The 22,134-nt window shown below is 46.7% G+C and overlaps 1 protein-coding gene across 1 annotated transcript in view; it reads right to left on the bottom strand.

Annotated features, from left to right (window-relative positions):
- Positions 1-22,134, bottom strand: part of LOC121001571 (zinc finger protein 260-like) — a 79,343-nt gene that overhangs the window by 55,536 nt on the left and 1,673 nt on the right. The window contains exon 2 of the mRNA XM_040432716.1: positions 18,049-18,207. Within this exon, the coding sequence (XP_040288650.1) occupies positions 18,049-18,126 (78 nt within the window). The 5' untranslated portion in view covers positions 18,127-18,207. The remainder of the gene's footprint in view (positions 1-18,048; positions 18,208-22,134) is intronic.

The raw sequence follows: 22,134 nt of genomic DNA, 5'->3' as shown, positions 1-22,134 counted from the left end.
ACGGAGACCTTTATATATGTTACATGAGAGAAGAGGAGAAAGGGAGGACACGACGGAGACCTTTATATATATTACATGTGTCGTAATAATTATTGGCCTGAAATGAATCAAACATGAATTGCTATGTTTCATAGTATGGCATCTGCCATCTTGTGATATGTCCACCATGCTGCATGAGTTCATGGAAAGGCCACACGTTCCTAAAGTGTATTCTCATATTTTTCTCTATAATTGTGAAGGTTTGAGGGAGTACTCCTTGTCTTTTAAAAGATTTATATTTAAAGATAAAGCATGAGGAAGTTAGTATGTTCTCTAAACATCTGGTACAAATCACCCTCCAGCGTGCTGTCTGCTAATGAAGCAGGGGGTGAGTAAATAGAGGAATGAGATAAGAAACGAATCTGTGAAAATATATATTATATTATATACATACACGTGTAATTAACCTTAATTATAAGTATAAGATAATCAATAGCATATATGGTATTGTTATGTATGTTGTTAAATGTTATAAAAGATATAGAATACATCTATTATCTTATATAATTCTCACTAAGAATGCTTCAACCCCTAAAATATAGGAAGAATCTTTAAGTATTAGACTGTGTTGATGAGTCTCTGTCCGAAGAGAGCTATGTTATTCTAACTACCAACTTTGAAGACACAAAGTGCAAGTGTCCGATTGTATTCCTATCTGTACCATAAATTTGACAGATTGAGAGATATCTAATGGTACCACCAAGTCTGCATTTTAATTAGTATATGTGTCAAAGGGGTTGTCTCCTCATGGACAATAGGGGCATATCGCTAGGATATTCCCCCCGTTGACTTATGGGTGCAGGTCCCACCACTGGGACCCGCACCTATATAGAGAACGGAGCCCCGCAAGGTGGTGGCTGGAGGACTCCAGTCCGGCCACCACCAAGCCGGCTCCCCATAGAAGTGAATGGAAGTGTAACCGCGCATGTGCAGCCACCGCTCCCATTTATTTCACTTCGAGAACCTGGTTATTACCTTTGGTTTGACTAATGCCCCGGCGGTCTTCCAGCACTTTATCAATTACATTTTTCATCATTTGGTGGGGAGGTTTGTTGTTATTTACCTCGATGACATACTAATTTACTCACCCGATATGGAGACTCATCAGGATCATTTAAAAGAACTATTATTGATCCTTCGGGAGAATAAATTGCATGCTAAGTTGGAAAAATGTGTGTTTGCTGTCCAGGAGCTGCAGTTTTTGGGTTACTTACTTTCTAGCAATTGTACCCTATTAAATGATTAGATGACTAGATTTAATGAGAAAAATAAACCTCTACATAGTCAATCTGGTAGGCCACGACATAATAAGACATACTGGGTGAGTGGTGGGGAGGATGTCCCTACCACTGCTACCCTGCTCTGGTCCTCTGCCCAGGGACGTCTCCTAGTGGTGGGGACTCCCTGTCCTCGTACCTAGCCTCAATCTCCTGTCTGGCCCTGATAAGGTGACAGGTGGAGAGATACTAATGTCAAAGTGGCCCCCCAACGGATGACTAGCACAAAAAAAATAGAAAAATAGAGGTGTCCACTGTAAGAAGCCCTCGTGACAAGTTGCCAGGAGGTACAGGGTCCACCTAGTGGTTAAAATACGCAGACAAACACACGCACAAAGAAACACTGATATGATAATTAAATGATATACAAAGGATACAAAAACAACCCCGAGTCGATATCACTTCTGCTGGACTTTCCTAATAGTTACTTACTTTCTGCCTCAGGTTTTTGCATGGATCCCGAAAAGGTCCGTGCGGTACTGGAATGGGATCGACCGGAAAATCAGAAAGCTCTGATGCGGTTTTTGGGATTTACTAATTACTACAGAAAATGTATCCTGAATTATTCCACTATTGTCAAGCCTTTGACCGATATGACTAGGAAGGGTGTGGACTTCTCAGTCTGGTCCGAAGAGGCATTACAGGCTTTTTCTTCAATAAAGGAATGTTTTGCTTCCGCTCCCATTCTGGTGCAACCCGATGTGTCTCAACCCTTCATTGTGGAGGTTGACGCGTCAGAAGTGGGAGTCGGAGCAGTTTTGTCGCAGGGTCCCTCTCCTGGCAAATGGCGCCCGTGTGCTTTTATTTTCAAAGAAACTCTCTGCTGCCGAAAGAAATTATGATGTTGGGAATAGAGAGTTGCTGGCTATTAAATTGGCCTTTGAGGAATGGCGTCATTGGCTAGAAGGAGCGATTCATCCGATTACGGTAATTACTGACCATAAAAATATGGCTTACCTGCAATCAACAAAGCGTCTGAACCCTAGGCAGGTCAGATGGTCATTGTTCTTTACCAGGTTTAATTTTGTGGTCACTTATCGCCCTGGGGCCAAAAACGTCAAAGCGGATGTTTTGTCGCGTAGCTTTTCCAGGGGGGGGAAATTCGAAGGATCCCGCTCCGATTTTGGCTGTTGGGGTGGTGGTATCCGCTCTTAATCCCGAGCTGGAGACGGAAGTGTTGGTGGCTCAAGGTGAGGCACCCGATTACTGTCCTCCAGGGAAGTGTTTTGTTCCTTTAGGACTTCGACACAAGGTGTTTAAGGAACATCATGATACTGCCCTTGCGAGACACCCTGGGAGTAGATCCACTGTGGATCTTATTTCCCAGAGATTCTGGTGGCCAGGTTTACATAAATGTGTTAAGGGCTATGTAACAGCTTGTGAGACCTGTGCACGTTCTAAGGTGGCTCACACTCGGCCTTCAGGATCTCTTCTTCTTTTGTCCATCCCATCTCCTCCTTGGACGCATTTGTCCATGGACTTCATCACTGATTTACCAAGTTCCTCTGGGAAAACTGTGATTTTGGTGGTGGTGGACTGCTTCAGTAAGATGGCTCACTTTATACCATTATAGGGTTTGCCCAATGCTAAAACTCTCGCTCAGGTGTTTATCGATAACATCGTAAAATTACACGGAATCCCCTCTGTTGTGGTGTCTGATAGGGGGACGCAATTTGTCTCCAGGTTTTGGAAGGCGTTCTGTACTCGTCTGGGAATTCAGTTGTCTTTCTCTTCGGCTTTCCATCCTCAGTCAAATGGACAAACTGATCAATGAAAAATCCAGCAAGCCGCCAATATGTTGCAAATATTATTCTTCTTTATTGCTCAGTAGATTATTTCAAATTCGGTATATAGCCTTCATCAACAGATACATGTCATGATTCACAGTGACTCTTATATATGCACATCAATTAATCAAAGTGACATCACCTCCTCTCCTTAGTCTCACAACTTGCTCCAAAACCTGAAACCTTAACTGAGATATGGAATCTTTACATCTATCAGCGTGGTAAGGCAACGCTAGTAATACATTCTTAGTCCTAATAGTGGACTTATGCTTGCATATCCTGTCCCTCACCGTTTGCATAGTTTCGCCCACATACGCAAGCTTGCATGGGCATTTGATCAAATAGATCACATTTTTTGACTCGCAGGTAAAAAAAAAACTTCAATTTTGAAGGCCTTTCCTGTCCGAGGATGGTATACCTCAGAACCCTTAATAATATGAGAACATTGAAGACAATGCAGGCACGGAAATGTGCCTTTTTTGATTGTCCTCAATGTGCTCTGTCTCAATGTTTCCTTTTTGCTCCCTAAATCTGCATGGACTCATTTATCTCTCAGGCTGGGGTTCTTTACATTACAAATCAGTGGTGGATTTTTAAATTCCTCCACATCAGGGTACGCTTTGGTTAAAATACTCCAATGTTTCCTAACCACACCATCTATACTCGCATTATAGGGATGATATTTATGTATAAACGCTATACGTTGTTGTTCACTACCTCGAGTATCCTGAGATGGGGAAACCGTTCTAACTTTCTCTAAAATGGACCTCGGGTACCCCCTTTCACTGAATCTGTGGTCCCGCATAAGTGGGTCAGAAAGCATTCTTTTTATTCTCTGAAACTGTGACTTAGGTATTGCTTTCTTCAGCGAGGGTGGGTGTGCACTGGTAAAATGTAAAATGCTGTTCCTGTCCGTCTCTTTCCTGAACAAATCAGTTGAGAGACGGCCATACTCATCCTTCATTACCACAGTGTCCAAAAATCTCACCTTCTGCTTATCACAGGTAATAGTAAATCTAAGACCATCAGAGACCCTGTTCAGGATCTCACGCGGCCCCGCTCACACGCAAAAAATATCGTCAATAAATCTTTTCCAAATAAGTAAATTTTCTTGATAATGCGTATTACTATAGACAAAGGACTCCTCAAAGGCTGACATGAACGCATTTGCGACTACCCACTGATACAAGAGGATTTTTTTCTGTACATGCTACGTTTGGGGTTGTATAACAATTATTTTGTTTGAAGATGCATATTATTTGCAGCGATAGGGAACCGCGATGGGATCGAATGTGGCCCCGCCCTACGCAAATGCGTTCATGTCAGCCTTTGAGGAGTCCTTTGTCTATAGTAATACGCATTATCAAGAAAATGTACTTATTTGGAAAAGATTTATAGACAATATTTTTTGCGTGTGAGCGGGGCCGCGTGAGATCCTGAACAGGGTCTGTCATGGTCTTAGATTTACTATTACCTGTAATAAGCAGAAGGTGAGCTTTTTGGATACTGTGGTAATGAAGGATGAGTATGGCCGTCTCTCAACTGATTTGTTCAGGAAAGAGACGGACAGGAACAGCATTTTACAAGTGCGTACCCTGTTAGGTGTGGTTAGGAGTATGGTGTGGTTAGGAGGAATTTAAAAATCCACCACTGATTTGTAATGTAAAGAACCCCAGCCTGAGAGATAAATGAGTCCATGCAGATTTAGGGAGCAAAAAGGAAACATTGAGACAGAGCACATTGAGGACAATCAAAAAAGGCACATTTCCGTGCCTGCATTGTCTTCAATGTTCTCATATTATTAAGGGTTCTGAGGAATACCATCCTCGGACAGGAAAGGCCTTCAAAATTGAAGTTTTTTTTTACCTGCGAGTCAAAAAATGTGATCTATTTGATCAAATGCCCATGCAAGCTTGCGTATGTGGGCGAAACTATGCAAACGGTGAGGGACAGGATATGCAAGCATAAGTCCACTATTATGCTGGGTTCACACCAGAGCGTACTGAACGTACGCTCTGTATGCGCGATTGCGGGCGCTTACAATCGCGGCTCCCGAACAAGCGAACGCCCATTGTCGCGCGTTCCCGGAAGTCTATGTACGGGAATGCGGGACAAGACGCCCCAAAGAAGCTCCTGAACTTCTTGGGGCGTCGGGCATTTTACAGCGCGATCGTACGCGCTGTAAAACGCCCAGGTGAGAACCATGCCGATAGGGAAGCATTGGTTCCTCCTTGTTGAGCGTTTTACAGCGCGTAGGAACGCGCTGTAAAACGCTCAGGTGTGAACCCAGCGTTAGGACTAAGAATGTATTACTAGCGTTGCCTTACCACTCTGATAGATGTAAAGATTCCATATCTCAGTTAAGGTTTCAGGTTTTGGAGCAAGTTGTGAGACTAAGGAGAGGAGGCGATATAAAAAAGCTTTTACTTCCTAGAGAGGCATTTTGGATACATACTCTTGACACATTGTATCCCAAGGGTCTAAATCGCGATTATGAGGTTGCAAGGTTATGAGATTATGTGTATGTTTTCGTATCGCTTGATTCAAGTAATTTCTCTCTTTTCTTTATTGTAGACATTATCAACTCGCTGATCTGCTATTTTCGATATTGTGAAATCTCTTCTGTTATGTGTGTTCTCATACTATAGTGAAACCAAGAAATTGGTTGGTCTATTGGTTGGTCCATAAGGGGGGTGGGTGATGTCACTTTGATTAATTGATGTGTATATATAAGAGTCACTGTGAATCATGACCTGTATCTGTTGATGAAGGCTATATACCGAAACGCGTTAATTTGAAATAATCTACTGAGCAATAAAGAAGAATAATATTAATAATCTACTGAGCAATAAAGGGAAGAATATTAATAATCTACTGAGCAATAAAGAAGAATAATATTAATAATCTACTGAGCAATAAAGAAGATTAATATTCGCAACATATTGGCGGCTTGCTGGATTTTTCATTGATCTACGCGGAGCACGCTCCTTCCGGGCAACGCCAGGTAATTAGCAGGTGCCCGCTATATTCGATTTAATATTGAATGGACAAACTGAGCGCACTAACCACAATCTGGAGACTTATTTGAGGCGTTTTGTCTCAGAGAATCAGGAATAGTAGTCTTCGTTTTTGTCCTTGGCCGAGTTTGCCTTGAATAACCGTAGACAGGAGTCCACTGATAAGCCACTATTTTTTGCCGCATATGGTTTTCAATCTCAGTTTGGTACTTTTTCTGGGACTGAATCTTCTGGTATACCTGAAGAGGAGAGATTCTCTTCTTCGTTGTCTTCTATCTGGCGGAAGATTCAAATTAATTTGAAAAAGATGGGCGAAAGATATAAACAGATGGCTGACAAGAGACGTATGCCTAGTCCGGACCTTTGTGTGGGTGATTTGGTGTGGTTGTCTACTAAGATCATTAAGTTGAAAGTACCCTGTTGGAAGTTGGGCCCAAGATTTATTGGTCCTTACAAAATCTCGGCCATTGTTAATCCGGCTGCGTTTCATCTGGAATTTCCGCAGGCCCGGAAGATCCATAATGTTTCACAGGCCTTTGTTGAAGAAGTATGTGGAACCTGCTGAACCATCTCATTTGCCGCCTCCCCCTGTCTTGGTAGATGGTAATCTGTAGTTTCAGATCTCCAGAATACTCAACTTGCGTGTTCTTCGTGGCTCCCTTCAGTACCTTGTACATTGGAGGGGATAAGGTACTGAGGAAAGAATGTGGGTTCCGGCTACCGATGTCAATGCTAGTCGCCTTGTGAAGGCCTTTCACAGGGCACACCCGGATAAGGTTGGTCCTGGGAGCCCGGAGGTCACCCGCAGAAGGGGGGGTTCAGTCACGGCCTGCCCTGTGAGAGGCCTGAGAAGATCTAATAGACTTGCGGCACGTTAGGAATACAAGATCTGATATGGATAACTGAATACAAGATCTGATATGGATAACAAGAGAGCTTCTCTGTTGGCAATCTTTATATTCCCTAGTTTGATATCAAGCTGATAAATTATAACGTTTTATTGCAATACTACCTTTATCCGAGATTGGACAGTTAGCAGAGCAGGGGCTCGTATCTGTCATTTTCCTGATTGAATTTCTGTGCATAATCAATTGATTCTAGAGTTGAGCGGACACCTGGAAGTTCGAGATCGGCCGAACTTCGCAAAAAAGTTCGAGTTCGGGACCGAAACTTGACCCCGAACCACATTGAAGTCGAAGGGGACCTGAACTTTGGAGCACTAAAATGGCTCTAAAAAAGTAATGGAAAGGGCTAGAGGGCTGCAAATGTCAGCAAAGTGTGGTTAAGAGCATGGCAAGTGCGCTGCAAACAACTGTGGATAGGGAAATGACTACAAATAACATAAAATACGTAAAAATATAAAATAATCTTGATCTAGGAGGATGAGGTCCACATGGAGTAGGAGGTTGAGGAGGCGGTGGATGTGGCGGAGCAGGTGGAAGCGGCGGTGGAGGAGGAGGAGGTAGCCTACAATGGTTTTTGGTTTTGTTTTTTTATTTTATTTTTGTTTAAATTTGGGAAATATAAAAAATAAAACAAAGAGAAAGTGCCATGCAGTACAACAATGGCTGGGTGAGGCCGGTATACATGTCTATTCTGCACAAGGTACGGACAAGTCCTGTGGGATCCAGGCCTGGTTCATTTTAATGGACGTAAGCTTGTCCACGTTGGCGGTGGACAGGCGGCTGCGCTTGTCTGTGATGACGCCTCCAGCCGTGCTGAATACACGTTCAGACAAAACGCTGGCCGCCGGGCAGGCCAGCACCTCCAAGGGGTAAAGGGCAAGCTCAGGCCATGTGCCCAATTTGGAGACCCAGAAGTTGAAGTCGGCAGACCCATCAGTCAATACGTGTCGGCGTATGCACACTTACTGCTCCACCATGTCGCATATCCCCGTGACGTCCACCATCCAATTGGATATCTTCCCTATCAACTTTCAATGTTCTTTTCTGCGCCTACCTTGGTGATCACGGGTAACGGGGGTCCAGGGTTCCAGGCCGGAGAGGGAGACCACATCCAAGGGAGGTCAATGGCTGAAATCTGATTGGGTGGAGATTGTGGGACAAGTTATTAAAGCAGAAAAATCTAAGAAAGGCAACAGGCGCGCGGCAATTACCCACTCCCGACTCGGGGAGGTAGTGACGATAAAGAACAATACAGGACTCTTAAGATGCCCTGTTATTGGAATGAGTAATAAAAAATTACAGGGAATGTCACTGGGTCATTTTGGATGAGGAAACGTTATACAGGAGAGGCCCTGCTGCCGCTTTGTTGACTCTAGAGAACTTCTGCCTGATCGCACGTCCCTGTGAAGTCCACCATCCATTTGCATATCTTCCCGAGCAACTGTTCTTTTATGCGCCTACCATGGTGATCACCAGTAACAGGGAATCATTGTTCGATTTCGGAGAGAGAGCCTGATAAACAACTACGGCTACTACTTCAAAGCAAGGCAGCATGAGTTGTGAGCCTGCAGGTGAGTGGACCCTGTAATCGCTCATGTGTGCCAGGCTGCCCAGAGGCAACGACAAGCTGTCCTCTGTATCCACCCAGCCACGCACCAGTGATCGCCATGAGCTGGTCTGGGTGCCACCCTGCTGTGAACACGGTTCCTCCTCCACCTCATCATCCTCATCCTCCACCTCCTCATCCTCCAGAACTGTGCCCTGGCTGGACAATTGTGTACCTTGGGTTTGTGGGTGCAGGAACCCACCCTCGGAGCCACTTGGGAATGACTGTCCGGAAACCGTGGAAATGATCCCTCCTCCTCCTCCTCCTGTACCACCTCCTCTTCCATCATCGCCTGCAGCGTTTTTTCAAGGAGGCATAGAAGTGGGATAGTAACGCTGAGAACAGCGTTATCGGCACTGGCCATGTTGGTGGAGTACTCGAAACAGCGCAACGAGGAACACAGGTCTCGCATGGAGGCCCAGTCATTGGTGGTGAAGTGTTGCTGTTCTGCAGAGCGACTGACCCGTGCGTGCTGCAGCTGAAACTCCACTATGGCCTGCTGCTGCTCGCACAGTCTGTCCAGCATGTGCAAGGTGGAGTTCCACCTGGTGGGCACGTCGCATATGAGGCGGTGAGCAGGAAGGCCGAAGTTACGCTGCAGCGCTGACAGGCGAGCAGCAGGGTGAGAACGCCGGAAGCGCGCACAGACGGCCCGCACTTTATGCAGCAGCTCTGACATATCGGGTTCATTTTTAAGGAATCTCTGCACCACTAAATTCAGCGCATGCGCCAGGCAAGAGATGTGCGTCAAACCGTCTAGTCCCAGAGTTGCTACGAGATTTCGCCCATTATCGCACACCACCAGGCCGGGCTTGAGGCTGACTGGCACCAACCACTCATCAGTCTGTTGTTCAAGGCCCGTCCACAGCTCCTGCGCGGTGTGGGGTTTGTCCCCCAAACAGATACGTTATAAAACTGCCTGCTGTCGTTTCCCCCTGGCTGTGCTGAAGTTGGTGGTGAAGGGGTTACGCTGACCGGATGAGGAGCCGGTAGAGGATGAGGAAGCGGAGTAGGAGGAGGAAGCAACAGGAGGCAAACTGAAGCGCCCTGCGATCCTCGGTGGTGGAAGGACATGCGCCAAACTGCTATCCGCCTCAGGCCCAGCCGCCACTGCATTTACCCAGTGTGCTGTTATGGAGATATAACGGCCCTGACCGTGCTTACTGGTCCACGTATCCGTAGTCAGGTGCACCTTGCCACAGATGGCGTTGCGCAGTGCACACCTGATTTTGTCCCCCACTTGGTTGTGCAGGGAAGGGATGTCTCTCCTGGAAAAGTAGTGGCGGCTGGGCACGACGTACTGTGGGACAGCCACCGCCATAAGGCCTTTATAACTCTCCGTCTCCACCAGACGGAATGACAGCATTTCAAAGGCCAGTAATTTAGAAATGCTGGCATTCAGGGCCAGGGATGGCGGGTGGGTAGGGGGTACTTCCTCTTCCTCTCCAGCGTTTGGGATATGGAGAGCTGAACGCTTCCGTGGGACATTGTGGAGATGCTTGGTGACCCAGGTGGTGGTGTTGCCTGCAGATCCTCTGCGGGGTGGCAGGTGGCACTGTAGCTCCAGAGGTGGATGAAGAGGCCACGACTGCAGCAGAAGAGGAAGCAGGAGGAGTCAGAGACCTTTCTTGGTTTTTGAGGTGTCTTCTCCACTGCAGCTCATGCTTTGCACTTAGATGCCTGGTCATGCAGGTTGTGATCAGGTTGAGAACGTTTATGCCTCGCTTCAGGCTCTGATTGCACAGCGTGCAAACCACTCGTGTCTTCTCGTCAGCACATTGTCTGAAGAACTGCCACGTCAGGGAACTCCTTGGAGCTGGCTTTGGTGTGCTCGGTCCCTTGCTGCGGTGGGCAGTAGCAGGCGTACTGTCTAGAGGACGGCCGCTCCGCTTTTGCACCCTGCTCCCTCTTCTGCTGTGCTGGTGGCTCTGTGCGACCACCGCCTCTTCCTCCGAACTACATAGGTCACTCGCATGACCTTGATTCCATGTGGGGTCGAGGACCTCATCGTCCTCCACATCATCTTCCACCCAGTCTTCACCCCTGCCTTCCTTGTCGGTCTGGACACTGCAGAAAGCCCCAGCAGTTGGCACCTATGTTTCGTCATCATCCGAGACGTGCTGCGATGGTCCTCCCATGTACTCATCCTGAAAGATAAGTGGTTGGCCATCGGTGCACTCAATCTCTTCCACTTCTGGGGCAGGGCTAGGTGGACGGCCCTGGGAAACCCTGCTAGCAGAGTCATCAAAAATCAGAAGAGACTGCTGCATGACTTGGGGCTCAGACTGCTTGGCTGATGTGCAAGGGGGCGAGGTGAAAGACTGATGGACATCGGCTGCAGGTGCCAACTGTGGTCTTTCAGCAGGAGACTGGGTGGGAGACAATGTGAAGGAAATGGATCCACTGTCAGCCACCCAATCTACTATCGCCTGTACTTGTTCAGGCCTCACCAATAGTAGAGCCGCATTAGGGCCAACCCAATACCGCTGCAGGTTCTGTCGCCTACTCGCACCTGAGGAAGGGGTTTCACTTGTGCGTGTAGCTGGCACAGATCAACCACGTCCTCTCCCTGCAACAGGAGCTCCACCAGCAGCACCACGACCTGGGCCACGTGCCTTATTTGGACGCTCTCCTCATTTAATGCGGTCACCCACCGAAGTAACAGACGTTTTTACTAAATTATGTCACCCAACAATGGAACAGAGACGAATTTTAGAAATTTAGATCCCTGTCACCTAGGCAGAGCAGGGGGTTTTGGACGGGAAAAATGGGTTAATGTCACCCAACAATGGAACAGACGAGTTTTTTAAACGTATTCCCCGGTCTGCTATGCAGTGCAGGCAGCAAAGGTACTTTATTGCCAAAAAAAAAGGTTTTATTCTCACACACAATGGAACAGATGGATTTAACTGATAATATTTCACTCAGAAATGCAGCACAGGGGTACTTCACAAGAAAAAAATGGGGATATGTCGCCCCCTGGGTCCCTGAACTCACAGACGGTATTATTTTCCCTTCCCCTGGCACATATGCAGTGCAGGTGCACTTTAAAAATGGGTATATGTCGGCCACCGAACTACAAGAACAGGATTGAATGATTGTCCCTGGCACATATGCAGTGCATAGCATTGAACCCCCAAAACAAAAAAACCCTGTAGATCGCTGACTACACACCAAATGCAGATATCAGAGTCTTTCCTATTCTCTCCCTCACAGCAGCAGTGTCCTCTCCCTACACTAATCCGAGCAGAGTGACGGGCGGCGCTACGTGACTCCAGCTTATATAGAGGCCGGGTCACATGCAGCTCCAGCCAATCACAGCCCTGCCATTAGTAGGCATGGCTGTGATGGCCTCTAAGGGCACACAGTTAAACGCTTGTTGATTGGCTGCTCTGCAAGCTTTCAAGAAGTGCCAAGAAAGCGCCGAACACCGATCTTGAACCCGAACTTTTACCAAACTGTTCAGGTTCGGGTACAAAAATAAACCTCTAAAGTTCGGTACGAACCCGAGCTTTACAGTTCGGTATCGCTCAACCCTAATTGATTGATAAATCTCTCATAATTTAAAGCAGTATTACATGATATTCTTGTGTTGGTAAAATATGTGTTCTGTTGGGTACTGCATTTCATTGGGCATTATTAGCTTTACATTGATTAATCTTTGATTGCATTTTAAATCATTTACATTTTTGCATAGACGCTTGTACCCTGTTTATACTGATTGCACAGCATAATTAGGTTCTCGATCAAACTCTTTTTGAGGTGTCTTTATGTCCACCTCACGGATCAATATCATTTGAATAATTTTTCTTTTAATCCATTAGTTTTCTTTTTATATAAAGCATTTGCTTTACATCCCCGACACATGAAAGAAGAGAAAGGGAGGACACGACGGAGACCTTTATATATGTTACATGAGAGAAGAAGAGAAAGGGAGGACACGACGGAGACCTTTATATAGGTTACATGAGAGAAGAAGAGAAAGGGAGGACACGACGGAGACCTTTATATATGTTACATGAGAGAAGAGAAAGGGAGGACACGACGGAGACCTTTATATATGTTACATGAGAGAAGAAGAGAAAGGGAGGACACGACGGAGACCTTTATATATGTTACATGAGAGAAGAGGGGAAAGGGAGGACAGGACGGAGACCTTTATATATGTTACATGACAGAAGAAGAGAAAGGGAGGACACGACGGAGACCTTTATATATGTTACATGAGAGAAGAAGAGAAAGGGAGGACACGACGGAGACCTTTATATATGTTACATGAGAGAAGAAGAGAAAGGGAGGACAGGACGGAGACCTTTATATATGTTACATGACAGAAGAAGAGAAAGGGAGGACACGACGGAGACCTTTATACAGTCATGTGAAAAAATTAGGACACCCTTTGAAAGCATGTGGTTTTTTGTAACATTTTTAATAAATGGTTATTTCATCTCCGTTTCAACAATACAGAGAGATTAAAGTAATCCAACTAAACAAAGAAAACTGAAGAAAAGTCTTTTCAAGATCTTCTGTAAATGTCATTCTACAAAAATGCCTATTCTAACTGAGGAAAAAGATAGGACACCCTCACATGTATTCCCTCTTAAATTGGCTCAGATCTCACACAGGTATATCACACCAGGTGCACATAATTAGTAGATCGTTACTCTGCATGTTGAATGAGGCTTGCCCTATTTAAACCTCAGACATTTAGTTTGGTGTGCTCCTGACTGTTGAAGTGAGAGTGAGCACCATGGTGAGAGCAAAAGAGCTGTCAGAGGACTTCAGAAAAAAGATTGTAGCAGCCTATGAGTCTGGGAAGGGATTTAAAAAGATCTCAAAAGATTATGAAATCAGCCATTCCACTGTCCGGAAGATAGTCTACAAGTGGAGGGCTTTCAAAACAACTGCCAACATGCCCAGGACTGGTCGTCCCAGCAAGTTCACCCCAAGAGCAGACCGCAAGATGCTAAAAGAGGTATCCAAAAACCCTAAAGTGTCATCTCGAGAACTACAGCAGGCTCTGGCTACTGTTGATGTAGAAGTACATGCCTCTACAATCAGAAAGAGACTGTACAAGTTTAACTTGCATGGGAGGTGTGCAAGGAGGAAACCTTTGCTTTCCAAGAGAAACATCGAGGCCAGACTGACATTTGCCAGCGATAAAGTTGACAAAGACCAGGACTTCTGGAATAATGTTCTTTGGACAGATGAGTCCAAAATTGAATTATTTGGACACAACAGCAGAGGACATGTTTGGCGTAAACCAAACACAGCATTCCAAGAAAAGAACCTCATACCAACTGTGAAGCATGGAGGTGGAAGTGTCATGGTTTGGGGCTGCTTTGCTGCAGCAGGACCTGGTCAGCTCACCATCATCGAATCCACGATGAATTCTACTGTGTATCAGAAGGTGCTTGAAGAACATGTGAGACCATCAGTTAGAAAATTAAAGCTGAAGCGGAACTGGACCATGCAACATGACAATGACCCAAAACATACTAGTAAATCAACCAAAGATTGGCTGAAAAAGAAGAAATGGAGAGTCCTGGAATGGCCAAGTCAAAGTCCAGATTTGAATCCCATTGAGATGCTGTGGGGTGACTTGAAAAGGGCTGTACGTGCAAGAAACCCCTCAAACATCTCACAGCTGAAAAAGTTCTGCATTGAGGAGTGGGGTAAAATTTCCTCAGACCGATGTCGAAGACTGGTAGATGGCTACAAGAACCGTCTCACTGCAGTTATTTCAGCCAAAGGAGGTAACACTCGCTATTAGGGGCAAGGGTGTCCTATCTTTTTCCTCAGTTAGAATAGGCATTTTTGTAGAATGACATTTACAGAAGATCTTGAAAAGACTTTTCTTCAGTTTTCTTTGTTTAGTCGGATTACTTTAATCTCTCTGTATTGTTGAAACGGAGATGAAATAACCATTTATTAAAAATGTTACAAAAAACCACATGCTTTCAAAGGGTGTCCTAATTTTTTCACATGACTGTATATGTTACATGAGAGAAGAGAAAGGGAGGACACGACGGAGACCTTTATATATGTTACATAAGAGAAGAGGAGAAAGGGAGGACACGACGGAGACCTTTATATATGTCACATGAGAGAAGAGAAAGGGAGGACACGACGGAGACCTTTATATATGTCACATGAGGGAAGAGGAGAAAGGGAGGACAGGATGGAGACCTTTATATATGTTACATGAGAGAAGAGGAGAAGGGAGGACACGACGGAGACCTTTATATATGTTACATGAGAGAAGAAGAGAAAGGGAGGACACGACAGAGACCTTTATATATGTTACATGGGAGAAGAGAAAGGGAGGACACGACGGAGACCTTTATATATGTTACATGAGAGAAGAAGAGAAAGGGAGGACACGACGGAGACCTTTATATATGTTACATTAGAGAAGAAGAGAAAGGGAGGACAGGACGGAGACCTTTATATATGTTACATGAGAGAAGAAGAGAAAGGGAGGACACGACGGAGACCTTTATATATGTTACATGAGAGAAGAAGAGAGGACACGACGGAGACCTTTATATATGTTACATGAGAGAAGAAGAGAAAGGGAGGACAGGACGGAGACCTTTATATATGTTACATGAGAGAAGAAGAGAAAGGGAGGACACGACGGAGACCTTTATATATGTTACATGAGAGAAGAAGAGAAAGGGAGGACAGGACAGAGACCTTTATATATGTTACATGAGAGAAGAAGAGAAAGGGAGGACACGACGGAGACCTTTATATATGTTACATGAGAGAAGAGAAGGGGAGGACACGACGGAGACCTTTATATATGTTACATGAGAGAAGAAGAGAAAGGGAGGACACGACGGAGACCTTTATATATGTTACATGAGAGAAGAGAAAGGGAGGACACGACGGAGACCTTTATATATGTCACATCAGAGAAGAAGAGAAAGGGAGGACACGACGGAGACCTTTATATATGTTACATGACAGAAGAAGAGAAAGGGAGGACACGACGGAGACCTTTATATATGTTACATGAGAGAAGAAGAGAAAGGGAGGACACGACGGAGACCTTTATATATGTTACATGAGAGAAGAAGAGAAAGGGAGGACAGGACGGAGACCTTTATATATGTTACATGACAGAAGAAGAGAAAGGGAGGACACGACGGAGACCTTTATATATGTTACATGAGAGAAGAGAAAGGGAGGACACGACGGAGACCTTTATATATGTTACATAAGAGAAGAGGAGAAAGGGAGGACACGACGGAGACCTTTATATATGTTACATGAGAGAAGAGAAAGGGAGGACACGACGGAGACCTTTATATATGTCACATGAGAGAAGAGGAGAAAGGGAGGACACTACGGAGACCATTATATATGCTACATGAGAGAAGAAGAGAAAGGGAGGACAGGACGGAGACCTTTATATATGTTACATGAGAGAAGAAGAGAAAGGGAGAACAGGACGGAGACCTTTATATATGTTACATGAGAGAAGAGGAGAAAGGGAGGACAGGACGGAGACCTTTATATATGTTACATGAGAGAAGAGGAGAAAGGGAGGACACGACGGAGACCTTTATATATGTTACATGAGAGAAGAAGAGAAAGGGAGAACACGACGGAGACCTTTATATATGTTACATGAGAGAAGAGGAGAAAGGGAGGACACGACGGAGACCTTTATATATGTTACATGAGAGAAGAAGAGAAAGGGAGGACACGACGGAGACCTTTATATATGTTACATGAGAGAAGAAGAGAAAGGGAGAACACGACGGAGACCTTTATATATGTTACATGAGAGAAGAGGAGAAAGGGAGGACACGACGGAGACCTTTATATATGTTACATGAGAGAAGAAGAGAAAGGGAGGACACGACAGAGACCTTTATATATGTTACATGTGAGAAGAAAAGGGAGGACATGACAGAGACCTTTATATTTGTTACATGAGAGAAGAAGAGAAAGGGAGGACACGACGGAGACCTTTATATATGTTACATGAGAGAAGAAGAGAAAGGGAGGACACAACGGAGACCTTTATATATGTTACATTAGAGAAGAAGAGAAAGGGAGGACAGGACGGAGACCTTTATATATGTTACATGAGAGAAGAAGAGAAAGGGAGGACACGACGGAGACCTTTATATATGTTACATGAGAGAAGAAGAGAAAGGGAGGACAGGACAGAGACCTTTATATATGTTACATGAGAGAAGAAGAGAAAGGGAGGACACGACGGAGACCTTTATATATGTTACATGAGAGAAGAGAAGGGGAGGACACGACGGAGACCTTTATATATGTTACATGAGAGAAGAAGAGAAAGGGAGGACACGACGGAGACCTTTATATATGTTACATGAGAGAAGAAGAGAAAGGGAGGACACGACGGAGACCTTTATATATGTTACATGAGAGAAGAAGAGAAAGGGAGGACACGACGGAGACCTTTATACATGTTACATGAGAGAAGAAGAGAAAGGGAGGACACGACGGAGACCTTTATATATGTTACATGAGAGAAGAAGAGAAAGGGAGGACAAGATGGAGACCTTTATATATGTTACATGAGAGAAGAGAAAGGGAGGACACGACGGAGACCATTATATATATGTTACATGAGAGAAGAAGAGAAAGGGAGGACAAGATGGAGACCTTTATATATGTTACATGAGAGAAGAAGAGAAAGGGAGGACACAACGGAGACCTTTATATATGTTACATGAGAGAAGAGGAGAAAGGTAGGACAGGACGGAGACCTTTATATATGTTACATGAGAGAAGAAGAGAAAGGGAGGACACGACGGAGACCTTTATATATGTTACATCTGAGAAGAAAAGGGAGGACATGACGGAGACCTTTATATATGTTACATGAGAGAAGAGGAGAAAGGGAGGACACGACGGAGACCTTTATATATGTTACATGAGAGAAGAAGAGAAAGGGAGGACACGACGGAGACCTTTATATATGTTACATGAGAGAAGAGGAGAAAGGGAGGACAGGACGGAGACCTTTATATATGTTACATGAGAGAAGAGGAGAAAGGGAGGACAGGACGGAGACCTTTATATATGTTACATGAGAGAAGAAGAGAAAGGGAGGACACGACGGAGATCTTTATATATGTTACATGAGAGAAGAAGAGAAAGGGAGGACACGACGGAGACCTTTATATATGTTACATGAGAGAAGAGGAGAAAGGGAGGACACGACGGAGACCTTTATATATGTTACATGAGAGAAGAGGAGAAAGGGAGGACACGACGGAGACCTTTATATCTGCTGTTTTCTATGTGTCCATGATACATAACTGATATAAATGTTGGAAGGCCTGGGAGCCGCCATACAGGACTCTGGACTCGGTCACTTGTTGAACAACACAATAAAGATGATAGAAATCTAGAAGGTTTTACCTCTCCGCTCAAAAGGCAAATGATCTCCAAGGTGAGGTCTAATATTCTTCTGGAGATCTCCTTCTGGTTCTTCCCCATTCTTGGTGGGTCTTTCAGGAGAAGATGAGTACAGGGAGCTCTAGTCTTCGAATATTGCAGGCGCCTTTATGAGGTAAGATTCTGGAATCATCCGGAGACAAGATCATTAGTGGCCTCCACAACCGCACTTTCTGAGCCTCCACCACATGGAATAAAGGAATTCCTAACATGGACGTTCATGTCTGAGAGATGAGGTCCCACCTGGCCCTGGAGAGAGCTCTGCACACGTGAGATGAGAGATACCATGCGGCTCTCCACTCTCCGCTAGCCGTCAGCCTCCAGTCAGAAGTAGGGCCCGTCCTTCACCAAAACTTAGACTTTTTCCCGCAGCGTCATTCTTATTAGATCAGCAGTAGGGAAACCGCTCTGCTCACTCTCCGCCCGGAGCAGCCGAGGATCGGGGCCCCCACTGTGGGAGCAGCCGAGGATCGGGGCCCCCACTGTGGGAGCAGCCGAGGATCGGGGCCCCCACATCTGACAGACCTAAACGTCAGGAGAACCTCGAAGAGAAAACTGGTGGAAGCGTCTGATACATCGGGGAGAGTTTCCATCTAAGGACAGTAAGACCTGACACTGGAGCCAGAGGGAGGAGTCCGGGGGCCACAGTCATATATATGTGTGTATCCTGTGTACTTACCTGACACTGGAGCCGGGGGGAGGAGTCCGGGGGTCACAGTCATATATATGTGTGTATCCTGTGTACTTACCTGACACTGGAGCCGGGGGGAGGAGTCCGGGGCCACAGTCATATATATGTGTGTATCCTGTGTACTTACCTGACACTGGAGCCGGAGGGAGGAGTCCGGGGGCCACAGTCATATATATGTGTGTATCCTGTGTACTTACCTGACACTGGAGCCGGAGGGAGGAGGCCGGGGGCCACAGTCATATATATGTGTGTATCCTGTGTACTTACCTGACACTGGAGCCGGAGGGAGGAGTCCGGGGGCCACAGTCATATATATGTGTGTATCCTGTGTACTTACCTGACACTGGAGCCGGAGGGAGGAGTCCGGGGGCCACAGTCATATATATGTGTGTATCCTGTGTACTTACCTGACACTGGAGCCGGGGGGAGGAGTCCGGGGGCCACAGTCATATATATGTGTGTATCCTGTGTACTTACCTGACACTGTAGTCCGGGGGCCACAGTCATATATATGTGTGTATCCTGTGTACTTACCTGACACTGGAGCCGGAGGGAGGAGTCCGGGGGCCACAGTCATATATATGTGTGTATCCTGTGTACTTACCTGACACTGGAGCCGGGGGGAGGAGGGGAGGAGTCCGGGGCCACAGTCATATATATGTGTGTATCCTGTGTACTTACCTGACACTGGAGCCGGAGGGAGGAGTCCGGGGGCCACAGTCATATATATGTGTGTATCCTGTGTACTTACCTGACACTGGAGCCGGAGGGAGGAGTCCGGGGGCCACAGTCATATATATGTGTGTATCCTGTGTACTTACCTGACACTGGAGCCGGAGGGAGGAGTCCGGGGGCCACAGTCAGATATATGTGTGTATCCTGTGTAGTTACCTGACACTGGAGCCGGAGGGAGGAGTCCGGGGGCCACAGTCATATATATGTGTGTATCCTGTGTACTTACCTGACACTGGAGCCGGAGGGAGGAGTCCGGGGGCCACAGTCATATATATGTGTGTATCCTGTGTACTTACCTGACACTGGAGGCGGGGGGAGGAGTCCGGGGGCCACAGTCATATATATGTGTGTATCCTGTGTACTTACCTGACACTGGAGGCGGGGGGAGGAGTCCGGGGGCCACAGTCATATATATGTGTGTATCCTGTGTACTTACCTGACGGGGGGAGGAGTCCGGGGGCCACAGTCATATATATGTGTGTATCCTGTGTACTTACCTGACGGGGGGAGGAGTCCGGGGGCCACAGTCATATATATGTGTGTATCCTGTGTACTTAGGGCCCTTTCACACCTGCGTTCTTGTCTTCCGGCATAGAGTTCCGTCGTCGGGGCTCTATGCCGGAAGAATCCTGATCAGTTTTATCCTAATGCATTCTGAATGGAGAGAAATCCGTTCAGGATGCATCAGGATGTCTTCAGTTCCGGTACGGAACGTTTGTTGGCCGGAGAAAATACCGCAGCATGCTGCGCTTTTTGCTCCGGCCAAAAATCCGGAACACTTGCCGCAAGGCCGGATCCGGAATTAATGCCCATTGGAAGGCATTGATCCGGATCCGGCCTTAAGCTAAACGTCGTTTCGGCGCATTGCCGGAGCCGACATTTAGCTTTTTCAGAGTGGTTACCATGGCTGCCGGGACGCTAAAGTCCTGACAGCCATGGTAAAGTGTAGCGGGGAGCGGGGGAGCAGTGTACTTACCGTCCGTGCGGCTCCCCGGGCGCTCCAGAGTGACGTCAGGGCGCCCCAAGCGCATGGATCACGTGATCGCATGGATCACGTCATCCATGCGCATGGGGCGCTCTGACGTCATTCTGGAGCGCCCCGGGAGCTTAACGGACTGTAAGTATACCGCTCCCCCGCTCCCCGCTCCTACTATGGCAACCAGGACTTTAATAGCGTCCTGGGTGCCATAGTAACACTGAAAGCATTTGGAAGACGGTTCCGTCTTCAAATGCTTTCAGTACACTTGCGTTTTTCCGGATCCGGAGTGTAATTCCGGCAAGTGGAGTACACGCCGGATCCGGACAACGCAAGTGTGAAAGAGGCCTTACCTGACACTGGAGCCGGGGGGAGGAGTCCGGGGGCCACAGTCATATATATGTGTGTATCCTGTGTACTTACCTGACACTGGGGCCGGACGGAGGAGTCCGGGGGCCACAGTCATATATATGTGTGTATCCTGTGTACTTACCTGACACTGGAGCCGGAGGGAGGAGTCCGGAGGCCACAGTCATATATATGTGTGTATCCTGTGTACTTACCTGACACTGGAGCCGGGGGGAGGAGTCCGGGGACCACAGTCATATATATGTGTGTATCCTGTGTACTTACCTGACACTGGAGCCGGGGGGAGGAGTCCGGGGGCCACAGTCATATATATGTGTGTATCCTGTGTACTTACCTGACGGGGGGAGGAGTCCGGGGGCCACAGTCATATATATGTGTGTATCCTGTGTACTTACCTGACACTGGAGCCGGAGGGAGGAGTCCGGGGGCCACAGTCATATATATGTGTGTATCCTGTGTACTTACCTGACACTGGAGCCGGGGGGAGGAGTCCGGGGGCCACAGTCATATATATGTGTGTATCCTGTGTACTTACCTGACACTGGAGCCGGGGGGAGGAGTCCGGGGGCCACAGTCATATATATGTGTGTATCCTGTGTACTTACCTGACACTGGAGCCGGAGGGAGGAGTCCGGGGGCCACAGTCATATATATGTGTGTATCCTGTGTACTTACCTGACACTGGAGCAGGGGGGAGGAGTCCGGGGGCCACAGTCATATATATGTGTGTATCCTGTGTAATTACCTGACACTGGAGCCGGGGGGAGGAGTCCGGGGGCCACAGTCATATATATGTGTGTATCCTGTGTACTTACCTGACACTGGAGCCGGGGGGAGGAGTCCGGGGGCCCCAGTCATATATATGTGTGTATCCTGTGTACTTACCTGACACTGGAGCCGGAGGGAGGAGTCCGGGGGCCACAGTCATATATATGTGTGTATCCTGTGTACTTACCTGACACTGGAGCAGGGGGGAGGAGTCCGGGGGCCACAGTCATATATATGTGTGTATCCTGTGTACTTACCTGACACTGGAGCCGGGGGGAGGAGTCCGGGGGCCACAGTCATATATATGTGTGTATCCTGTGTACTTACCTGACACTGGAGCCGGAGGGAGGAGTCCGGGGGCCACAGTCATATATATGTGTGTATCCTGTGAACTTACCTGACGGGGGGAGGAGTCCGGGGGCCACAGTCATATATATGTGTGTATCCTGTGTACTTACCTGACACTGGAGCCGGAGGGAGGAGTCCGGGGGCCACAGTCATATATATGTGT

The sequence above is a fragment of the Bufo bufo genome, chromosome 5 (assembly GCF_905171765.1).
Source record: "Bufo bufo chromosome 5, aBufBuf1.1, whole genome shotgun sequence".
NCBI lineage: Eukaryota > Metazoa > Chordata > Amphibia > Anura > Bufonidae > Bufo > Bufo bufo.
The sequence above is the reverse complement of the archived record's forward strand: the minus strand, read 5'-3'. Positions and strand labels throughout refer to the sequence as shown.